The sequence below is a fragment of the Macaca fascicularis genome, chromosome X (assembly GCF_037993035.2).
Source record: "Macaca fascicularis isolate 582-1 chromosome X, T2T-MFA8v1.1".
NCBI lineage: Eukaryota > Metazoa > Chordata > Mammalia > Primates > Cercopithecidae > Macaca > Macaca fascicularis.
Window position 1 is genome coordinate 32938769 of NC_088395.1, and position 23878 is coordinate 32962646.

Below are 23878 nucleotides of genomic sequence, written 5' to 3' on the forward strand. Positions count from 1 at the left end.
TAATGAAGGGCAAAGATAAGAGATGAAGGCAATAATTTAGCAGAATTTGATAGGTAGAACAGTTATTTATGACTGTAGACTGGGGGCTTAAACTCTACTTTTTAGAATAGCAATCTAAGAAGATTATTTCAGGGGATTTCAATTTGAGTTCTTCTCCCCCCCCCACCCCCCCCCCCCGCCGCCCCCAGTGTAAGATCTTGATCAGCATGAATTAATTGATCTGTAACTGTGTATATCAATCATGTATCTTCACAGGAATTCTGTGAAGTTAGACAAGATAACAGTTCAGGAGGAAGTGATATTCTCATCACATATGCTGTCACGTATTACACTATAATGCCTGTACTTTATTATGCTATCCCCACATTTATAAATACAGGTTCATTGTAAAATAACTTCAAAATACACAAAAGTACAAAGATAATTTTTCAAGTCATTATGTATAAAAGCCTTAAGATATTTGATAAGATAGATACCAAGTAGTAAAATTGAGTAATATCTATTAATATAAATTGTATTACTGAAATTTTTACCTTATTTTTCTGCAGGTGGTAGACTATGCCAAATGAAAATCCTACGAGGTTGCTTTACTAAAAGGAATAGGTATTGCTAGTTCAATCAGCACTGAGTAAGTTAATTTTACTAGATCTCATATAACTATGTTTTCAGTTTCTGGTCTGAAATTCTACTAAGTTTAAAGTTAACTTTCTTAAAATTAAGTCACATACCAGTTTTTGCCCTGTCAGGCCTTCAAGGAGGTCTAGGAGGCGTCTCCCATCCTGTAGGTCACTGAAGAGGTTCTCTATATGCTGCTTCCCAAACTGAAATAAAAAAATATATATATACTCAATGTAACAAAGCACACTTCCAATGATATTTTCACGATTCTGCCTTTTGAAAACTAAAGTTATATTTAAGGATAATTAGTGTGTATAATTATCTACCAAAGATGATGAAGAAAGGAAAGTTCAAATGACAAAAAAAAATTAAAAAATTTGATCATAGATCAAGTCTATTTGAATTATTTTGAATAGCAAGATAGGAGATTTATCGCCTAAGTGATCTAATTAATTCACTTAAATGAATATAGATTCTGTGAAGGAGAGAAAAAAATAGGAATGATCAGGCAGTTAGGGGTAAAGGGAAAAGTAAATACGCAAAGCAGCAAAGACCACACAAATCTACCTGGGTGGGTACATAAAGTTTAACCATTCTTGGAATATACAGAGTATTCAACATCCTCATCACTCAGAACATGCTTGCTGTGCATACACTTTTGGCATGCTGATTCAGAATGACCTATGCTCCTACTGGATAACTCAAATTTTAGGAATATCAGGTTTAATTAGGTTTGAAACAAGCCTGAGAGCTTTTCATCGATTTTACTAAGTTCTTTGGCTCAGGAATTATACTAAGGAAAAATAGTCAATAATGTTTAACATTTTTGAAGTAAATACTCACGAGAGAGACTGTTAAGTGAGTGGATTTCACAACCGTTGTGGCATTTCTGAGATTAGCAGTAACATACTCATCTTACATGAGACACTTAGAGGTTAAATATGTGGCTGTTTGTCATGAAACTAGAATGGGGTAAAGCCAAAATTGTGTCTCAGATCTGTCTAATTCTGGGTTCTTGTTCTTTCAAATCTTATGTTGCCTTCCTTGTCCTTTTATAATCTACTATTTGATTATCTTTCAAACATTTGTCTATCATATTTCACCAAATCGTTTTCTGGTTAAAACCCTACAATCCCCATGAGGTAATTCCCAGATTTTTCATCACCTAAGTTATCTAGAAATCCCTTATTTAATCAGTCACAGACATATTGAGCATGAATAAACCTGAGCTAGGTACTAAATCATATCCTAGTACATCAGACACAGGCCCAGACCCTAAAGAACTTAGAGTCCAGCAGAGAAAATATTCCTAAAAGGTACTATTACATAGAAGCATTTAAAAGGACTAAAGAACATGAACAGTGGGAACACTCAAGCCTTGGGATCAAGAAATACTTTCCAAAAAATGTCAGGTGATGGGTCTAACATTAGCCTTTGGGTGACTGTGCTCTTTTTCATGTACTTCTTGGATCACACATAAACTTTGAATTTCACACAAGTCAAGAAAATCCCTGGTTTCCAGGCAAAAGACATCCCTGAAACTTCTGAAACTTCCACGATTAAAGACATAGGATCATAGACTATTCCTACAACTAGGTAGCCATTTCAATGACAAGACCTGTCAATGCCTGGGTACTTCACACAGACAACAATGATCCCTGCAGTCAGTCAACCAGTCCCTGTGTACCCAGCTTTGTGAATCTAGCCACATATATACTTAAACAAAAATTAACTATGAGTTATTCTTTTGAAATTCTACTTAAATAGATCCATTTTAAAATTCCATGGGAAAAAGAACACAAAACCCTAACATGCTAGAATTTTTAAAAAGTAGCTTTACTAGGAGGAAGGAAGAACAAGACGGTCCAACAGAACCTTCCAGCAATCATCTTTCCCGCTACCGCTGCTACAGAAACACCAAATTGAACAGATATCCACATAAGCACGCACCTACAGAAGAACCAAAAAAATCAAGTGAGCAAATCACAGTACTTGATTTTAATATCATATCAAAAGAGGCACTGAAGATGGTAGGAAAGACAGTTACAAATTGCCAACACCACCCCTCCCCCATCCCCTGGCAGAGACCATGTCACATGTAGACCATCTGTGTGCTTGCAGGAGGGAGGACGCAGGATTGTGGGATGTAGCACTGGAACCCAGTGCTGCCCTGTCACAGTGGGAAGCAACACAGGGCAGAGTTCATTAAGTGCCTGTGGAGGAAACATTTCAGACCAGCCCTATCCAGGGAGCTTATCACCCATCTCAGCAGTTAGAACCTGAGTTCCAGCTAGTCTCACCGCTGTGAACTCAAGCACTTTGGGATCCTAAATAAACTTCAAAGGGAGTCCCGGCTACAAAAACTGCAATTCCTGGGCAAGTCTTGGTGCTGCGCCAGACTCAAAGTCAGGGGACTTGGTGAGCACACAACCTAGTAAGACACCAGTGCTTATACCACCCCATCCTCTAAACCCCTGGCAGTGCAGTTGACAACTTTGAGAGAGACTGCTTCCTTCCACTTGAGAGGATAGGGACAGTAAAGAGGACATTGTCTTGTAACTTAGACACAAGCTCAAACACAGTAGAATGAGGCATCAGGCAGAGTCCTGAGACCCCCCCATTCCAGGCCTGGGCTCCTGAGTGACATTCTTAAATACACCCTGGGCCAGAAGGGAACTTGCTACCTTCAAGGGAAGAATCCAGTCCTGGTAGAATTCATCACCTGCTGACTAAAGGGGTCCTTGGGTCTGGAATAAGCAGCAGCAGTAGCCAGGCAGTATTCACCAAGTCTTGGGTAAGACTCAGAGCCAAGCTATCTTTGGGTGTGGCCCAGGACATTCCCAAGTGTGGTTGCCGTGGGGATATACTCCTTGTGCTTTTGGAAAGGAGAGGCAATAGAGTGCACTTTGTCTTGCAGCTTGGGTACTACCTCAACCACAATCAGGTAGATAATCAAGCAAGCTCCTGGGGTCTCCGATTGCAGGCCTTGGCTCCTGGATGGCATATCTGGACTCACCTGGGACCTGAGGAGAACCCACTGCACTGAAGGAAGAGACCCAGGCCTGGCAGCATTTACTACTAAACTAAAAAGCTCTTGGACCTTGAGTGATTCTTCTGCTTATGAAAAGGGACAGGAAGAATGGGACAAACTTTGTATTGTGGCTTGGGTGCCAGCTCTGCCACAGTAGAATAGAGCACCAAATAGATTCATGAAGATACAACTTCAGGACTTGGCGCCTAGATGGCAATCCTGGACCTGCCCTGGGCCTCAAGGGCACTCACTGCTCTGAAGGGAAGGACACAAGCCTTGCTGGATTTGCCACCTGCTGTCTTAAAAGTTCTTGGACACTGACTAAACACCATCATTAGGCAGTGGTTGCTTTGGGTGAGACCCAGTGCTATGATGGCTTCAGGTTTGACACAGCACAGAAGCAATGGTGGTGGTAACAGGAGTGCTTATGTCATCCCTTCCCCCAGCTCCAAGCATCTCAGCATGGAGACAGACTCCGGTGGAGGTGCGGAAGGTGGGGGAGAGTAAGGGAAGAGAACAAGAGTAATCTAGAAAATTCTCTTGGATCTTAGAGGTCCCACCTTGGTGGTCTTGGGTATTAGTCTACAAGAATTAAAACATTACTTGGCTTGGGGTGCCCCCTAATACAGATATGGCTGTAGTACCAAAAGACTTATATTCAACACTCCATTCTCTTTTGATATTTGGAAAGCCTTCACAAGAAGGATGGGTTCAAACGAGCCGATTGTGAATGCTATAGTAAATACACAACTCTTTATACACAGACTTGCCCATACACAGACAAACATCCACAAGTATCAAGACCATCCAGGAAAACATGATCTCACCAAGAGAACTAAAAAAAAGGCACCAGTGACCAATTCTGGAGTAACAGATACATGACCTTCACAGACACAATTCAAAACAGCTGTTTTGAGGAAGCTCAACAAAATCCAAGGTAACACAATAAATTCAGAATCCTATCAGATAAATTTAATGAAGAGATTTAAATAATTTTTTGAAAATCAAGCAGAAATTCTGGCATCGAAAAAAATCGACATTGAAGAATGCATCAGAGTCTGAACAGCAGAATTAATCCAGCAGAAGAAAGGTTTAGTGAGCTTGAAGACAGGCTAATTGAAAGTACAGGAGGAGACAAAAAAAAAAAAAAAAAAAAAAAGCAAGCAAGCATACCCACAAAATCTAGAAAGTAGCTTATAAAGGACAAATCTAAGTGTTATAGGTCTTAGATAGGAGGGAGAGAGATCAGGGTAGAAAGTTCAAAGAGATAATAGAACTTTCCAAAGTTAAGACAAGATATCAATAATTCAAATACAAGAGGTTGTAGAACACTCAAAGACGACTACATCAAGACATTTAATAATCAAACTCGCAAAAGTAAAGGATCAAGAAAGGATCCTAAAAGCAGCAAGAGAAAAGATACATTCCAAAAAGCTTCATAACTAGTAATAGACTTCTCAGCAGAAAACTTACAGGCCAAGAGAGTGCCATGCCTTATTTAAAGTGCTGAAGGAAAATGCCCTTTATCCTAGGATAGTACATCCAGTGAAAATATCCTTCCAAGAAAGATAAAAGACCTTCCAAGACAGAAGCTGTAGGATTTCATCAACACCAGACCTGTTCTACAAGAAATGCTAGAGAATTTATCAACTGGAAAGAAGAGGACCTTAACTAGCCAGAAAAACCATCTGAAGGCATAAAACTAAGTACAGACCAACACAAAACTATTATAATACTGTATTTGTGGTGTATGAACTACTCGCATCTTGAAGACTAAAAAAAAGACTTTTAGTTACTAAGCAAAAATAACCATAATAACTTTAAGACATCAACAGTATAATGAGATATAAACAGAAACAACGAAAAGATTAAAAGAGATGAAGTATAGAGTTTTTAATTAGTTTTCTCTTTGCTTTCTTGTTTATGCAACCAAGGTTGTCTGTTTGAAATAACGGGTTATAGTGTTTGTAAACCTCATGGTAGCCTCAAATAAGAAGATACACAAAATGTAAAAAGCAAGAAATAAAAACACGCCACTAGAGAAAACTCTTCTTCACTTAAAAGGAAGACAAGATGGAAGGGAAAACCACAAAACAACCAGAAAATAACAAAATGGTAGGAGGAGTAAGTTATCAATAAAACAATGTAAATGAAATAAACTCTCCAATCAAAAGACAGGGACAGAATGGTTTAAAAACCAAAAAAAAAAAAAAAAACACCACCACACACCAAGACTCAATCTGTTGCCTACAATATGCACTTTACCTACAAAGCCACAGACTTAACATTAAGGGATATAAAAAGATATTCCATGTCAACAGCAGTAGGTATCCTTAGACAAAATACATTTCAAGACAAACTATAAAAAGACAAAGATCAACATATAATAAAGGAATCAATTCAGCAATAAGATCTAATTGTAAATTATACGTACCCAACACTGGAGCACCCAGATATATAAAGCAACATTATTAGACCTAAAGAGAGCTGGAAACCACAATACCCCACTTTCAGCCTTGGACATAATCAGGTAAAAAAAAAAAAAAAAAAAAAAAAAAAAAAGTCAACTAGGAAACATTGAACTTAATCTGTACTACAGACCAAATGTACCTAATAAATATTTACAGAAAAGTTCAACCAACAGCTGCAGAGTGTACATTCTTCTCATCACCACATGGAGGATTCTCAAGGATGAGTCATATGTTAGGCCACAAAACAAGTCTTAAATTCAAAAAACTGAAATGTAAAGCATGTTATATCTGACCACAGTTGAATGAATTGAGAAATCAGTAATGAGGAATTCTGGAAACTATACAAAACACAAGGGAATTAATCTATATTCTCTTGAATGATCAGTGGGTCAATGAAGACATTAATAAGGAAGTTATAAAATTTCTTGAAACCAAAATGGAAATACAACATATCAAAACTTATGGGATACAGATAAATGAGTACTAATAAAGTTTACAGCAATGAGCACCTATATCAAAAAAAGAGTAACAATACATCTTAAAGAACTAGAAAAGCAAACCAAACTCAAAATTAGATTGAATCAAGAAATCCAAAACCTGAACAGACCAATAAAAAGTAATGAGATCAAAGATGTAAAAAGTCTCCCAGCAAACAAAAGCCCAAGACCTTGATGGCTTCACTGCTGAATTTTACCAAACATTTAAACACGTAATATTCAAACTATGGTGAAAAAGAGGAGGAGGAAGTACTTCTAGACTCATTCTATGAGGCCAGTATTAGCTTGACACGAAAACCAGACAAAGACATCCAGAAAACAAAACTAAAGGCTATTATCTCTGACAAATACTGATACAAAAATCCTCAATAAAATACTAGCAAACCAAATTTAACACAACAGTAAAAAGGTCATTCATCATAACCAAGTGGTAATTATCCCAGGGATGCCAGGATGGTTCATCATATGCAAAAAAATCAATGTGAAAGATCGTATCAACAGAATCAAGGACAAAAACATTATGATTTCAATAGATGTTGAAAAAGCATTTGATAAAAGTTCAACATCCCTTCATGATAAAAACCCTCAAAACTGGGTATAGAAGCAGCATACCTTAACACAGTACAAGCCACATATGAGAAACCCACAGCTAATTTCATACTGAATGGCGAAAACTTACATGACTTTTCTCTAAGATCTGTAACAAGGATGCCCACTTTTCACCACTGTTTAACATATTACTGGATGTCCTAGCTAGATCAAAGAAAGAAAGGGCATCCAGATTGAAAACAAATTATCAAATGATCCTTGTTTACAAAAGTAGGAATCCCATTACCTGACTTCAAATTATACTACAGAGCTATACCAACCAAAAATGCATGCTCATGGCATAAAAACAGACACATAGACCAATGGAACAGAATAGAGCCCAGAAACTACACAGACCTAAAGTAAATTCACTTTTAACAAAGGTGCCAAGAACATACACTGAAGAAAAGACAATCTCTTCAATAAATGGTGCTGAGAAAACTGGATATGCAGAAGAATGAAATTATACTGTTATCTCTTGCCATATACAAAAATATCAAATCTAAGTGGAACAAAGACTTAAATCGAAATCCTCAAACTATGAAACTACTACAAGAAATCACTGGGAGAAAATCTCCAAGACACTGATCTAGGCAAATATTTCTTGAGCAGTACCCCACAAGCACAAACAATCAAAGCAAACATGCACAAATGGGACAGCAAGTTTAAAAGCTTCTGCACAGCAAGGAATATAATCAACAAAGTGAAGACACAACACAGAGTGGGAGAGAATACTGGCCAACTACCCACCTGACAAGGAATAACCAAAATCTATAAGGGGCTCAGACAACTCCATTGAAAAAATATATAATAATCTGATTGAAAGATGGGCAAAATATTTGAATAGAGATTTCTCAAAAGATGACATACAAATGGCAAAGAGGAATATGAAAAAGTTGTCACTATCATTGATTAGATAAATGTAAATCAAAACTATAGAGATATCATCTCAACCCTGTTAAAATGGCTTATATCCAACAGACAGGCAACATCAATGCTGGTGAGGTTGTGTGGAAAAGGAAACCTTAGTACATCGTTGGTGGGGAGGAAAAGTAGTAAAACCACTGAAGAACTGTTTGAGGTTCCTCAAAAAACTAAAACCAGAACTACCATATAATCCAGCAATCCTACTGTTGTGTATATACTCAAAAGAAAGGAAATCAGTATGTCAAAGAGGTATCTGCACCCACATGTTTATTGCAGCACTATTCATAATAGCCAAGATTTGGAAGCAATCCAAGTATCCATTAACAAATGAATGGATCAAGAAAATGTGGTACATATACATAGTGGGGTACTACTCAGTCATAAAATAAATGAGATGTTGTCATTTGTGACAACATGGATGGAACTGGAATACATTATATTAAGTGAAATAAGCCAGGCATAAAAAACTTTGCACGTGCTCACTCATATGCAGTAACTAAAAATTAAAACAACTGAACTCATGGAGATGGACAGTAGAATGATATTTACCAGAGTCTAGGATGGGTAGTTATGGGCAGGAAAAGTGGGAATTGTTTAATGGGTACAAAAATCTCGTTAGAATGAGTAAGATCTATTATTTGGTAATACAACAGGGTGATTTACAGTCAACCATTTACTGTAGGTTTAAGAAATAGAAGTGGGCGGGGTGCGGTGGCTCAGGCTTGTAATCCCAGCAACTTTGGGAGGCCGAGGCGGGCGGATCACGAGGTCAGGAGATCAAGACCAACCTGGCTAACACGGTGAAACCCCGTCTCTACTAAAAATACAAAAAATTAGCCGGGCATGGTGGCGGGCGCCTGTAGTCCCAACTACTCGGGAGGCTGAGGCAGGAGAATGGCGTGAACCCGGGAGGCGGAGCTTGCAGTGAGCTGAGATCCTGCCACTGCACTCCAGCCTAGGCGACAGAGCGAGACTACGTCTCAAAAAAAAAAAAAAAAAAAAAAAAAAAGAAATGCAAGTGGAATGTTTGTGGCACAAAGAAAGGATACATTCTTGAGTTGATAGATACTTCATTTACCCTGATATGAGTACACTTTGCATGCCTATATCAATATATCTATTTGCCCCTAAATGTACCATGTATCCACAGATTTAATCTAAAAAAGCAACTTTACTACACATAATATACACGTCAATCTTAAAACAGTGCCATTTTAATGAAACTTTAAGGAAAGCTCTCTAGTAATAAGAAAATAAATTTACACTTTCTAATGGTGCTGCCAAGAACTCCGTATCTAACCTGGAATAATTTGGCATTTTGGGTGTAATAATTTGTTTTTCATATTGAATGCAGGTATACAATGCCATTAAAATGTGTTTTTTCCTTCTTTGGCCAGGAGCAAAATTTTACAGATTTATCTGAGCAAAACATGACTTTTAAACTTATCCAAAAATAATCTTACGCACTGCAATGTGTCCACTGTTGAAGAAAATATAGTTAACTGACAGAGATACTTGTTTAAAAAAAAAACAAAAAACATCCAGGTAGAAAGATGAAGTCTGTCAGACCAAGAAGTATGTGCGTGATAAAATACTGTTTATTCAAAAAGAGGAGCAGAGACTGGGAAAGGTGAGGGAAGTCTTGGAGTACAGAATAAAACATGAACCCCAAAGGCCATAAGGATCATATAGCATCCAAGACACAAGGACTATGTTTGGGTTTGGAGACAAAGTCTAGGCAAAGGTCAAAAAGGCAGACAGAATCTTGCTTTGCTGGCCAAACTTAAATACACAGACCAAGGTCTTTTTTAAGTCTTCTTTTAAAACTGGAGTTAACCGAAATGGAGAGGGAGTAAGGGATTATAGGTCAGGCAAGAGCTCCCATGTGCTCCTATAGCTGGGGCACCTAGAGAGAGAAAGCAGTGAGATAAGGAAACAGTTCCTGCTATATTATTTTCAAAACTCAGAGTCAATGATATATTAAAGTATGACCATTGAAATCCAATTTCTATTAGTCATATTCACCATATTCTCTAATAGAGTGCTTCTCAGAATGTCCTACCAGAGCATCCTTCCAGGAAATGAAATTGATAGACTTTACCCTGGAGTCTGGCAGTATAAATTACACAGTGCCTGTAGGTTTAAAATTTCTTTGAAAGCATATACTTTATGCTAAAAATTCATATATGCTTGTTTTAATGTAAAACTATTATTATTATTATTATTATTATTATTGAGATGGAGTCTCACTCTGTTGCCAGGCTAGAGTGCAGTGGCGCGATCTTGGCTCACTGCAACCTCCACCTCCTGGGTTCAAGTGATTCTCCTGCTTCAGCCTCCCAAGTAGCTGGGACTACAGGCGTGTGCCACCACGCCAAGCTCAGTTTTGTATTTTTAGTAGAGAGGGGGTTTCATTATATTGGCCAGGCTGGTCTCCATCTCTTGACCTTGTGATCTGCCTGCCTCAGCCTCCCAAATTGCTGGGATTACAGGCATGAGCCATCACACCTGGACTTATGTAAAAGCAATTTTAAGCACTTTTGAGCAAAAATCCCCCCATTCCTGTCTAAAGTGTGTGTTTTTGTTTGTTTGTTTTTTTTTTTTTAAGTTAAATGTGCTACATTTAGCCTGTAACTTTACAGACCTTTCGGCGCTTAGTTTTATTCTCCCTGTAGTATGAATACCCCAGGTAAAGTCAAATATACTATTTCTCCTGGATGCTTCTAATTCACTATTAGAATGGGGATCAAATTATTACTCAAGAGCGCTCCTGTGAGGTTTAACTGCAACACATAGGAATGTTATACAGATTTGGCAAATTGTATGCACTCAATATAGAATGATTTTTGTTTCATTTTGTCACTATTTGTCTACATCTCTTTCTTTGGCCAAATTCTAGGTGTAAGAATGTTTAATTCGGCCAGGCGCAGTGGCTTACACCTGTAATCCTAACACTTTGAGAGGCTGAGGCGGGTGGATCACTTGAGGTCAGGAGTTCAAGACCAGCCTGGCCAACATGATGAAACCAAGTCTCTACTAAAACTACAAGAATTAGCCAGGAGTGGTGGCACACGCCTGTGATCCCAACTACTCAAGAGGCTGAGGCAGGGGAATCGCTAGAACCTGGGAGGTGGAGGTTGCAGTGAGCAGAGATCATGCCACTGCACTCTAGCCTGGGTGACGGAGCAAGATCTCACAAAAAAGTTAAAAATCTTTTTGATAATATAAAAATATTATATCTATTAGACAGTATGGCGATTCCTCAAAGATCTAGAACTAGATGTACCATATGACCCAGCCATCCCATTACTGGGTATATACCCAAAGGATTATAAATTATGCTGCTATAAAGACACATGCACACGTATGTTTATTGCAGCACTATTCACAATAGCAAAGACTTGGAATCAACCCAAATGTCCATCAGTGACAGATTGGATTAAGAAAATGTGGCACATATACACCATGGAATACTATGCAGCCATCAAAAAGGATGAGTTTGTGTCCTTTGTAGGGACATGGATGCAGCTGGAAACCATCATTCTTAGCAAACTATCACAAGAACAGAAAACCAAACACCGCATGTTCTCACTCATAGGTGGGAACTGAACAATGAGATCACTTGGACTCAGGAAGGGGAACATCACACACCGGGGCCTATCATGGGGAGGGGGGAGGGGGGAGGGATTGCATTGGGAGTTATACCTGATGTAAATGACGAGTTGATGGGTGCAGCACACCAACATGGCACAAATATACATATGTAACAAACCTGCACGTTATGCACATGTACCCTACAACTTAAAGTATAATAATAAATAAATTAAAAAAAAAAAGAACCAGACAATGCTGCCATTAACAGCAATGCTGATTAAATGTAGTATAAAACCAAAAGAAAAAAAAAGAAAAAAAAAGAAAGTGTAGAGTGCATGTAAAATGTTTTTTATTAGTTTGGCATCCCTGTGAGAGTGCACGTCAATAGGGGAAGGCATTATTCCCTATACAGTTACTAAAACTGCTAAATGCAGATGGTACAGGGGATGCACTTACAAACTTGCTTTTTCCTGCCTTTTCTTGTTCTTTTTTTTTTTTTTTTTTTTTTTTTTTTGAGACGGAGTCTCACTCTGTCGCCCAGGCTGGAGTGCAGTGGCCGGATCTCAGCTCACTGCAAGCTTCGCCTCCCGGGTTCACGCCATTCTCCTGCCTCAGCCTCCCGAGTAGCTGGGACTACAGGCGTCCGCCACATCGCCCGGCTAGTTTTTTTGTATTTTTTTTTAGTAGAGACGGGGTTTCACCATGTGAGCCAGGATGGTCTCGATCTCCTGACCTCGTGATCCACCCGTCTCGGCCTCCCAAAGTGCTGGGATTACAGGCTTGAGCCACCGCGCCCGGCCTGTTCTTTTGACTATAAGTATTCTTTTGTTGTTCTCCCCTTTCAGTAGAAAGTAAAGAACATAGGGATAACTTAGCACGACCTTCTGGTTACAAAAAGGTCAAGCCATTGACATATCTGTCACTAAGAAAGTCAAGATACTTCTGCAATTACAAATCCCTGGACATTGGAAACACCAAAAATGTCACAAATACCACAAAGAATTGCAAAACTGGGGATTCAAAACTTACCGAAGAACGCTGCTGACCAGCTCCCAGAAAAATAAGGCAACCCATTGTCATGTAAATAGGAAGCTTTCAGAGTCGATTTTTTTGTTTTCTTAAATATGGGTTGGCAAAAGTATTGTATAATAAAGCAATATTTTGTTGCGGAATAATATACATAAAGTACACTTCTTAAGTGTACAGCTCAATGAATCATCACAAACCGAACACATTCATGTTACCAGCATCGAGATTTAAGAAATAGAGTATTATTGACACCCTAGGAGCTTCCTCACACGCTCTATGTAGAATCCCCCTCAAGAATGGCCACTATGACGACTTGTGGCATCATAGGTTAGTTTTCTCTTGAAAGGAACCGCCTAAAAACAGAAAAATGCTGGCTTTGTATTTCAAATTAGAATACAAATGACTGAAATACATTAGATTTGTGCAGAGAGAATTTAGAAAAAAAGTCACTGATGAAATATGCTTTGGAAAACACAGGGGAGTGGTATGATGCCATGAATAAGAATGTTGACTGTACACCCAGAATGCCTTGGGTTCAGCTCCCAGCTCTGCAGTGTGATCTTGGGCAAGTAACTTCTCTGTGCCTTACTCTTTTCATCTATAAAAAGAGAATGTGTCATTACCTATGTTGTGATGATATTGCAAAGATTTAAGTGAACTTAGTATGGCACTTTGTAAGATACATTCTGTGTTAGCTGTCGCACATTTATTCCAAATTTTCTAAACCAAATAATCCGTATCTTCTATAATTATCCTTGTAACGTTGACCTCAAAGTAACAGAAGGGACCAACTTCAAAATATAAGGATTAAAAAGGGTTAATAAATTTAAGATGTCTGGTATGTTACCTAGCATAGAAAATGCTCGATAAATACATTAAATAAATTACATTCCCTCCTGTTAAATGTTATCACCCGGAGGTGGAGAATGACACTCTCCTTTGCAATTTATATGGCCATAGCAGGACTTTGGTAATTTGAGAAGAGTTTAATAAGAGACTGTTTATAAAAATGAGGGAAGGTATAATGAAACCACTGGAACTAGTAATAGAGAAGTGTCATTACTCTTAGACTCATAAGAATGAAAAGGAGAGTGGTTTCTAGTTACTACGTAAAGAGAGAACTGAGAACATCATCTGACAGGAGCTTTGATATTGGAATTCCTTTCCTCTCCGCCTCTTACTAAGGCTCTCTTTGGCCAAATCCAACTGGAAGCCAGAGGGCAAAGGCGACTGCTGATATAGTCCACAGACATCAGCCTCCCAAGGAAGACAGAAGTGGATAGCGGGGCCAAAGAAATAAGCTAACGACATTCACCACCCTAGACATGGGAACAAATTTCCTTTGTGCCAAGGAAATCAATGCCAGGGATGTACATATCAGAAAATACATGAAGGCCTGAGTGTTCCTTCCCATGTCTCATATTTCTATCTCTGGTGATGTCATTGTCAGGAATCATATGTATCACTGGAACACCATTGTTTTAATAGTGATATAAAAATACTGGAATGTCGTGTGGACCTTAACAGATAAAATCAGTATGTATTTATTCATTATTCCTTAGCATCAAATACTTTTAGAGACTTCTGTATACCAAAAGAGCACTAAAATCTGGCCACAAAGATATCAAGAAAAAGCCAAGTTATTCCTTGCAGCTAGCAAGTGTGCAAGAGCAAAGTTACAAAATACAATAGTTTTTATCATCTCTCCAGATACAAAATGTTATTTGGCATTTTATAAAGCATCTTAACTAGAACCCAATATGTATGTTACTCTATCAAGTACACTAGAAATGGTTCAAACAGATGTGCATTCGAACTTTAAATAGGAAACCCCACCATAGGTAATGGAAATCAAGTCATTATCTGTAAGGGGGATGCTATGAACCCAAAAGTATGCTTAACCAAAAGTCAGTGTGATTCATTGTCTGATCAGGTCTACCTTTAACATGTTTTGTAATAAAATTAAGTTCTAAAGCTAGGTCTGAATTTTTTTTATCTTTAAGTTAGATAGGTCAGTACTAATTCATTTTACCAGGTATTCTAAAGCAAATATTACTAAAATTATGGTAAATGTTTTATCTTATATTTTTATATATTAAGGTAATTCATAAAGTTATTTTAAAATTTGTGGAATGATTACAATCCATGATTGTAGTAATTATCTTATACCAGCTTTAAATATCCCCTATAAAATTGAACATTCTGAAAGTTAAACCCAGTTTTTTTTGTTTGTTTGTTTTGTTTTGTTTTGTTTTTTTGAGAGTCTCACTCCATCACCTTGGCTGGAGTGTAGTGGCATGATCTCGGCTCACTGCAACCTCCACCTCCTGGGTTCAAGCGATTCTCCTTCCTCAGCCTCCCGAACAGTTGGGATTACAGGCTACTGCCACCACGCTTGGCTAATTTTTTGTATTTTTAGTAGAAATGGGGTTTTGCCTTGTTAGCCAGGCTGGTCTCGATCTCCCGACCTCGTGATCCGCCTGCCTCAGCCTCCCAAAGTGCTGGGATTACAGGCATGAGCCACCACGCCAGGCCTAAATCCAGTTTTTCTATTGATTCACACAGATGCATGATTTATATTTGAGATAGCCAGTGATGGAAATGAAGGCTAATTACAATCTATCCCAATGGTTGCTATTCTGACAGCAACAGTATGTTACAAGGTTGGCAAGATGAAGCACTTTGTTTCAAAGCATGCAAGTAACAATGATTCTTCAAAAAAGAAATATATAGGCCAGGCCCAGTGGCTCATGCCTGTAATCCCAGCACTTTGGGAGGCTGAGAAGGGCAGATCACTTGAGGTCAGGAGTTTGAGACCAGTCTGGCCAACATGGCGAAACTCCACCTTTACTAAAAATACAAAACTTAGCTGGGCATGGTGGCACGCGCCTGAAGTCTCAGCTACTTGGGAGGCTGAGGTGGGAGAGAATCTGGGAGGCAGAGATTCCAGTGAGCCAAGATTTTTCCACTGCACTCCAGCCTGGGTGGCAGAGTGAGACCGTCTCAAAAAGATTGTGTATATATACTTGTGTGTGTGTGTGTGTATATACACACACACACACATACCATGACATAATGGAATGGCTCACTAGACAAACATCAACTATTAGTACTCAGTTCCAGGGAAATTGCAGAGAAAAGTGGTATTTAGGTTTCAGATCTAGTAGAGGAAACATTACGGACAAAGGGCATCCAAAGATGACTAATTAATAAATGTAAAACGTATTTATTAACATTCTTGTAATTTCTCAATTACCCTACAGTGCTGTTGTGTATGGACAATATAGGTGACGAGATACAGCTTCTTCCTAATTATTCCCATCCTCTACCTACTTGGAAGTCATCCTTGGTTTATTCCTTCTTTCTTTTTCCATGCCTGTAAGGGTCTGTTCTACAGGAAGTTCCAAATCAAAGAAATTGGCAACACATAAAAGAAAAGTCACATAGGATACAATATTTAAAGGAGAGCATCTGTCACTGCCATACTTTATTTCCTTTCAGTAGGTCCAACTTAATGCAATTTCCAATTCTGAAGTCAAATATTGTCAAATATTAGAATTTTTATGTGACTACCTCGTATCAGAAAGATGCAAGTTATACACATTGACTGGTTACTTTTTGCCCACCCTAGTTCTGTGTACTTTTTGTGGGTTGTTTTAGTGTTCACAATAATCATCCCCCCATTTTACAGCTGACAAAACTGAGACACAGAATATAAGTAACTTGACTAAGGTCATACAAAGCAAGTGAATGCTAGATACTAATTTAGACTTAGGCAGTGTATCTACAGATCTGTAGACCATTCTTTACTTTGTAACTGCTGTTTAAGCTGGGCTTCTTTGACTATAACATTCAGGGTAAGGGTTAGATGAGTTTTACTTGTGCCTTTTCGTAATATTTTCTCTAGAGATAGTTGATCTTTTCTTTCTTCTGTAGTTTCCAAAAGGTCAGATACAGTTATATAGCCTGCCAATGAAATTGCTCCTAAGTGTAAGTCCCATTTGTAATGGAAGGATAACACAGTGATAATTCTACATATATACATTAGGAAAATTCTTCAAAGTCCTAAATTCCTATTGTTATATCATTTGACATTGGGGGTTTCATTAACTCCTCAGGACTCCAGTGTGCTCAGCAGACTCAATTACTAAATACTATTTTAGAGCCCCCGGTAAGTTGTTCGAATGTATAATACACCCTAATATTTTTGAAAAATGTGGCTTTTTATATTAACTAAGAAATATCGTTCAACAACTTAAGGCTATATAAATCAAAGAAATATAATCCTTGAAGTTGATGAGGATTAAATGAAGTAGTAGTAAACAGAAGAAAAAGTTTAGCTAGGACATTTAGTGCTGCCATTTCTTGAGATCCACTCAAACATGTCAGTTACTTTCTTGAAAGTCTTCCATGTGAGATTCAGTGTAGTTGTAAGTTAAAGAATATAGTATCTGGAAGCAAATAGGCCTTTATTTATTACAGTTCTGTAATTTAAATTTCGCCAGTTGTGTGAACACTGACAAATTACATAGCACTTGGCTCATTTTCCTTAAGTGTCAGACGAGGGGGATAGTCATTCAACTAAATTTAACTAGTAGGCATCCTAGTGTCCTAAGAAAAATGGGAAGATAAAAGATAAAAACATATTGCCACTGTTTTCACAGCTTTTGTCATAGCCTAGGAAGGAGGTACGCATTTAAGCAAATGTAATTATAGCATGGTGTTATAATCCTATTAATAGTGACTTTTTGTTTTAAGTATGGTGCTGGCACAAATAAATCTTCACTGGAGAGAATAACAGAGTGAAAATCCCTGAATAGAATATACAAGGTTGAACAGGTTATCAACAGGTAGAAGTGGAAAAGGAAGAGAAAGTCAAGCAGAGGAAACTTCAGATGCTAAGGATCAGATAAAATAGACACACTGTTCAAAGAACTATAAGCCACTTCTTGGAACATAAGACAAGTGGACGGATGGAAGATGAGACTAGAGAGGTGCAAGACACCTATCCAAGTGTACTGACTTGATTAACCACCCAAAGCTGCTTAGGCAAATGTCCGCTTGTCTTTTGTTTTCACCCTTTCAAACATATCTAATTTTGAGAAGCTCTTACCATGTTTTGCATTTTTTAATTCATACTTTGACATTTTAACATAGTATTATTTAGGAAAGACTAATATTGGCACTGTTTATTATTTGCATGCGAAAATATTTGGCAAGGAAGCCATCCTGTCCAGGAGCAACTGCTCTAAATGGTAACTACAACATTGGGCCTAGTATTTCATTCTTTCCTGAATTCATACCCTTTGCAATGTAGCATTGCTGCTCTTCTCATGAAAAGTTGGTATCTATTTCCCTGCTTCTTAAATCTGGGTTGGCATTTGACTCATTTTGATCAATAGAGTGCAGCTGGCATTTCCTCTTCCAAATGTTCCAAATGTAGGCCTCAAAAGAGCTTGAACACTTTCACTCTTTTGTTCATGCCTCTGCATTTACCACAACAGCACACCAGAGCTAGACTGCAGAAGGATGAGACAAGTGGAAGAGTCAAGTTGCCCTAGTTGTCCCAGATGAGGTTATCCCAGACTAGCAGACAGCCAGACATTTTGCAGAGCTGAGCTGAGATCAGCAAAGCCCCCCTAGCCAACCCCCAGCTAACTACAATCATCCTAGCAGTAAGCTGAAGAACTTCCTGGCTAACGTATGTATTTGAAATATGTTGGTTGTTTTAACCTACTGAGTTTCAAGGTGGCTTATTACACAGCAATAGGTAATATGTGTCCATATATATGAATATTTGTTTCTAAACAGGAGAAAGATGTCTGAAAAATTAAGCCACATTATAAAGATGTTTATAAAATTTTTAAAAGAGCCCTAGGAATTTTTGTGAGAAATCTCAAGCTAGAAATTTTACTACTGAAATTGAATATGGGCAAGTCAGTTTCTAGAGATCTGACTCAAGTGCTATAGAAAAGAGCATAGTCATTATATTCTATACAGTTCCTCTAACGCAGTCTTGCAGAAAAGAATTAATGAAGCCGTAGTTTTGTGAGCTTCATAGAATTTTTTTTAAATACAGTGTCAACCTTAATATTATATATATTATATATATGTATCTATTATATATACATATCTATTATATATACATACACACACACACACACACTTTTTTTTGGACAGAGTTTCGCTCTTTCACCCAGGCTGGAGTGTAGTGGTGTGATCTCAGCTCACTGCAACCCGTCTCCCAGTTTCAAGTGATTCTCTCCTGCCTCAGCCTCCCGAGTAGCTGTGATTATAGGTGCACACCACCATGCCCAACTACTTTTTGTATTTTTTAGTAGAGACAGGGTTTCACCACATTGGCCAAGGCTGGTCTCAAACTCCTGACCACATCAACTGCCCCGCCTTGGCCTCCCAAAGTGCTAGGATTACAGGCCTGAGCCACCGTACCTGGACAACCTTCAAATATTTCTAAAGCTACCTTTAGTAAGACTCGGTGTTTAACTCTTCTGTTGTAGCTATTATATTGTAAATGCAACTAAGGTTGTATTTCTTGCCCAATATGTTCATTTGATGTTCACTTGGAGAATTTAAGAAAAAAAAAGGACTTTTTCTCCCATTTGCTAGATTTTTACCATCACTTTAGATAAAAATGTGTGTTTATCTTGTTTTCTTCATTGTAAGCTATAATTTCCAGTGGTTTATTCAGACATTTCCAAAACAAAAATAGTAAATCAAAAATAGTTCCCTGTGAACTAAAACTGTCACCTTTAGTTAGTGTTTCTAGAAAAATGCATTTTAAAATAAATTAAGTTGAATAACAGCCAAAGGAAAGTAGTTAGGGTTGACAATTTTGTTACAAAGCTCAAAGAAAAAATTTAAAATTGCCCTATTACAAAATCTTAATAGGCACCTGTCTTTTCAACAATAGGAAACATTAGTTATAACTACTTAAATAGAAGTTTTTACCAAGTGCTTTGTTATTACATGACTTAACTATAAAAGGTACCTAATTCAGTGATTCATCTTTATCAGCAAACATTTGCTAATTGTAAACAATCCTGTACAAATATTTTAATTTCAAGGATAGCAACTTTCCAAAAATATTGAACCAAAAGGAAATTGAAATTACCTTGGTTTAAAATATTATCGGGTTGAAAAGTGGAAACTATCAAATAGTTACCAACTTTTTAAAAGATTGGTGCTCACTCACCTGACTGCATTACCTACCTCCTTGAACCTTAAATTTAAATATGGCTCAGTCCACATTACCCTTCTATTGAGTTTAGACTATAATATCCAATATTGGAATTTAAGCAAAAACTAAGTTCCATTAAAAATGGAAAAATATGGGGAGAGGCCAAGATGGCCAACTAGAAACAGCTGCAGTCAGAGGCTCCACTGAGAAGAACCAAAACGGTGAGTGAATTCTGTACCAGCAACAGAGGTCTCCAGGTTCTCTCACTGGGACTGACTAGGCAGTTGGCATGAGAGCGCAAGGAAAAGCAGGGGTGGTGCCGTGGCCCACCTGGGAGCCAAACGCGACAAGGGGAGCTCCCACTCCCAGCCGAGGGAGGTGGTGAGTGAGTGTGCTACCCTGGCCTGGGAAATCATACTTTTCCCACAGATCTGTACAACCGGCGGATCAGGAGATCCCGCTTGTGAGCCCATGCCAACAGGGCCTTGGGCCCGAAGCACAGCCGTGCAGATTCTCGGAGGCCACTTGGCTGGAGACTCCCTAAGGCTGCTGAGTTTCCGGGGGCGGGGCGACCATCATCACTGTTGCTGCCTGTTACATCAAATGACTGAGTTCTCCCGGGGAGGGGTGGCAGCAATCACTGTAGCTGCCTGCCACCTAAGACAACTGAGCTGCCCTAGGGAGGGGCAGCAGCCATCACAATGGCTACCGGCTTCCTAAGACGACTGAGCTCCTGTGGGGAAGGGTAGCAGCCATTACTGCAGCTCCAGTCCACCATTTTTCCCTGCAGGTTTGGGGGAGACTGGACAGTTTGAATCCAGGAGGAATTCCCTGCAGTGCAGCACAGCAGCTATGGCAAATCATGGCCAGACTGCCTCATTAGGCCAGACTCTGACCCATCCCTCCTCACTGGGCAGGGCCTCCTTGTAGGAATTCCAGCAACTCCAGCCAGGGGTTTAGGAAAAGAACTCCGGTTCCCTGGACCCGAGCCCCTAAGCAGGAGAGGTGGCCATGGTCTCTGCAGATCAGCACACTTAGTCTTTTCTCCATACTGGCTCTAAAGAATCCGAGAAGCCCAGACAAGTGGGATTCCCCCAGGACAGCAAACCTCCTCCACCAAGGGACAGGCAGAGTGCTTCCTTAAGTGGGTCCTGGATCCCATGCACCCTGACTGGATGAGATCCCCCCAACTGGGGTCACCAGACACCTTATACAGGAAGGTTCCTGCTGGCATCTGGTCAGTGACCCTCAGGGACAGAGATACCAGAGGAAGGAACAGGCAGCCATCTTTGCTGTTCTGAAGACTCCCTTAGCTGACATTTCCAAGTACAGAAGGGACCCAAGTGAATGGGGTCTGGAACGAACCCCCAACAAACTGCAGCAGCAATACAGAAGAGGGACCTGTTAAAGCAAACAAAGCAACAACAGCATCAACAAAAAAATCCCAATTAAAACCTCATTCAAAGGTCAGCAGCCTCCAAGATTGAAACTAGACAAACTCATGAAGATGAGAAAGAATCAAAAAACGCCCAAAACTCAAAAAGCCAGAGTGCCTCTTTTCCTCCAAGTGATTGCAATACCTCTCCAGCAAGGGCACAAAAGTGGGCAGAGGCTGAGATGGATGAATTTACAAGAAGTAGGCTTCAGAAGGTGGGTAAATAACGAACTTTGCTGAGCTAAAGGAGCATGGTCTAACTCAATGCAAAGAAGTTAAGAGCCATGATAAAACATTACAGGAGCTGTTAACCAGAATAATCAGTCTAGAGAGTAAAATAAATGACCCCAGGGAGCTGAAAAACACAAGAACTTCACAATGCTACCGCAATTATCAATAACCAAATAGACCAAGCAGAAGAAAATTTCAGAGCTTGAAGACTATCTTGCTGAAATATCACAAGCAGACAAGATTAGAGAAAAAATAATGCAAAGGAATGAATAGATGCAGAAAAGTCCTGATAAAATTCAACATCCTTTCATGTTAAAAAAAACCTTCAGTAGATTAGGTATTGATGGAACATGTCTCTAAGAGCCACTTATGACAAACCTACAGCCAGTATCATACTAGATGGGCAAAAACTGGAAGCGTTCCCCTTGAAAACCAGCACAAGACAAGGATGCCCTCTCTCACCATTCCTATTCAACCTTGTATTGGAAATTCTGGCCAGGGCAATCAGGCAAGAGAAAGAAATCAAGCGTATTTAAATAGGAAGAGAGGAAGTCAAACTGCCTCTTTTGTGTATCTAGAAAATTCCATCGTCCCACCCAAAAGATCCTTAAGCTGATAAGCAACTTCAGTTAAGTCTCAGGATACAAAAATCAATGTGCAAAAATCACAAGCATTCCTATACACAAACAATAGAGAGCCAAACCATGTATGAACTCCCATTGACAATTGCTACAAAGAGAATAAAGTAACTAGGAATACAGCTAACAAGCTAAGTGCAGGACCTTTTCAAGGAGAGCTACAAACCACTGCTCAAGGAAATGAGAGGACACAAATGGAAAAACATTCCAAGTTCATGGGTAGAATACTGTGAAAATGGCCATACTGTGTAATTTATAGATTCAATGCTATTCCCATTAAACTACTATTGACATTATTCACATAACTAGAAAAAAAAACTATATTAAAATTCATATGAAACCAAAAAAGAGCCCATATAGCCAAGACAATCCTAAGTAAACAGAACAAAGCTGGAAGCCTAATGCTACCTGACTTCAAACTATACTACAAGGCTACAGTAACCAAAACATCATGGTACTGGTAGAAAAACAGACACATAGACCAATGGAACAGAACCGAGATCTTGGAAATAAGATCACACATCTAATACCCAACCAACTGATGTTTGACAAATGTGACAAAAACAAGAAATGGGGAAAGGATTCCCTATTTAATAAATGTTGCTGGAAAGACTGGCTAGCCATATGCAGAAAATTGAAACTGGACACCTTCCTTACACCTTATACAAAAATTAACTCATAGATAGATTAAAGACTTAAACGTAAAACCCAGAACTATAAAAACCCTTTAAGAAAATCTAAGCAATATCACTCAGGAGATAGGCACAGGAAAAGATTTGGATTTCATGACAAAAACATCAATCAATTGCAACAAAACTAAAAATTAACAAGTGAGATAGAATTAAACTAAAGGCCTTCTGCACAGCAAAAGAAACCATCCGAGTGAACAGACAAACTACAGAATTTTTGCAATCTATTTACCTTTAATAAAATATTCTTCCCCTGCATCCTTCCTGTAAGCTTCGATCTCAGCCTTGGATAGACCCACCCTCCTTCAACCTGCAGCCTTTTCTCATTTTTTTCCTCTTCATCTTTGTCTATTTCTCCTCTCTGCTTCACCAACAGTTCATCTCCCTATTCTTTCATCAGTGTCTTCTGAAACCCTGGAGTATTTTGAATGGTTGTCTTTATGCCCTCAGTCTCAGCTATTCCATAACAAACTCTCCTTACTTAGAATTTGACCTTCATGTTTATTTACCTGCAATGGTAAACAGGCTTAAGGCTTGTCTTCTTCCCCACCCTCCCCATACTTAAGATCATGTGGGAGGTTTCCATTTTGACATATTAACTGATGCCTTCCCTCATTCTTGGAAGCTATGTGTACTTCCTCAAGCGTGCTACTATAAAAATACAATGAAAAAGACATCAAGGGTCAAATATTGTGTTTCTCAGTAATTATCTGGAATCTATTGATAAGATTAGAGCCCTGCATTGAAAAATCATTAGTATATTGAGCACCAATGACATTATCTATCATCTCATAAGTAAGAGCTGGGAAGATTGCATAAGACAACAGTTTGATTCATTCCGAAGGAAATGGTTTTCAACTTCCAGCTGTTCAACTGGAACAAGAACAGTATCATAATGGATTATGATAAGACATAGTCATTGTTATGAGCTT

The 23878-nt window shown here is 38.7% G+C and overlaps 1 protein-coding gene across 13 annotated transcripts in view; it reads right to left on the reverse strand.

Annotated features, from left to right (window-relative positions):
* Positions 1-23878, reverse strand: part of DMD (dystrophin) — a 2153717-nt gene that overhangs the window by 1782538 nt on the left and 347301 nt on the right. For all 13 annotated transcript variants that reach the window (XM_015443662.3, XM_065538825.1, XM_065538826.1 and 10 more), the window contains one exon: positions 729-821. In XM_015443662.3, the coding sequence (XP_015299148.3) occupies positions 729-821 (93 nt within the window). The remainder of the gene's footprint in view (positions 1-728; positions 822-23878) is intronic.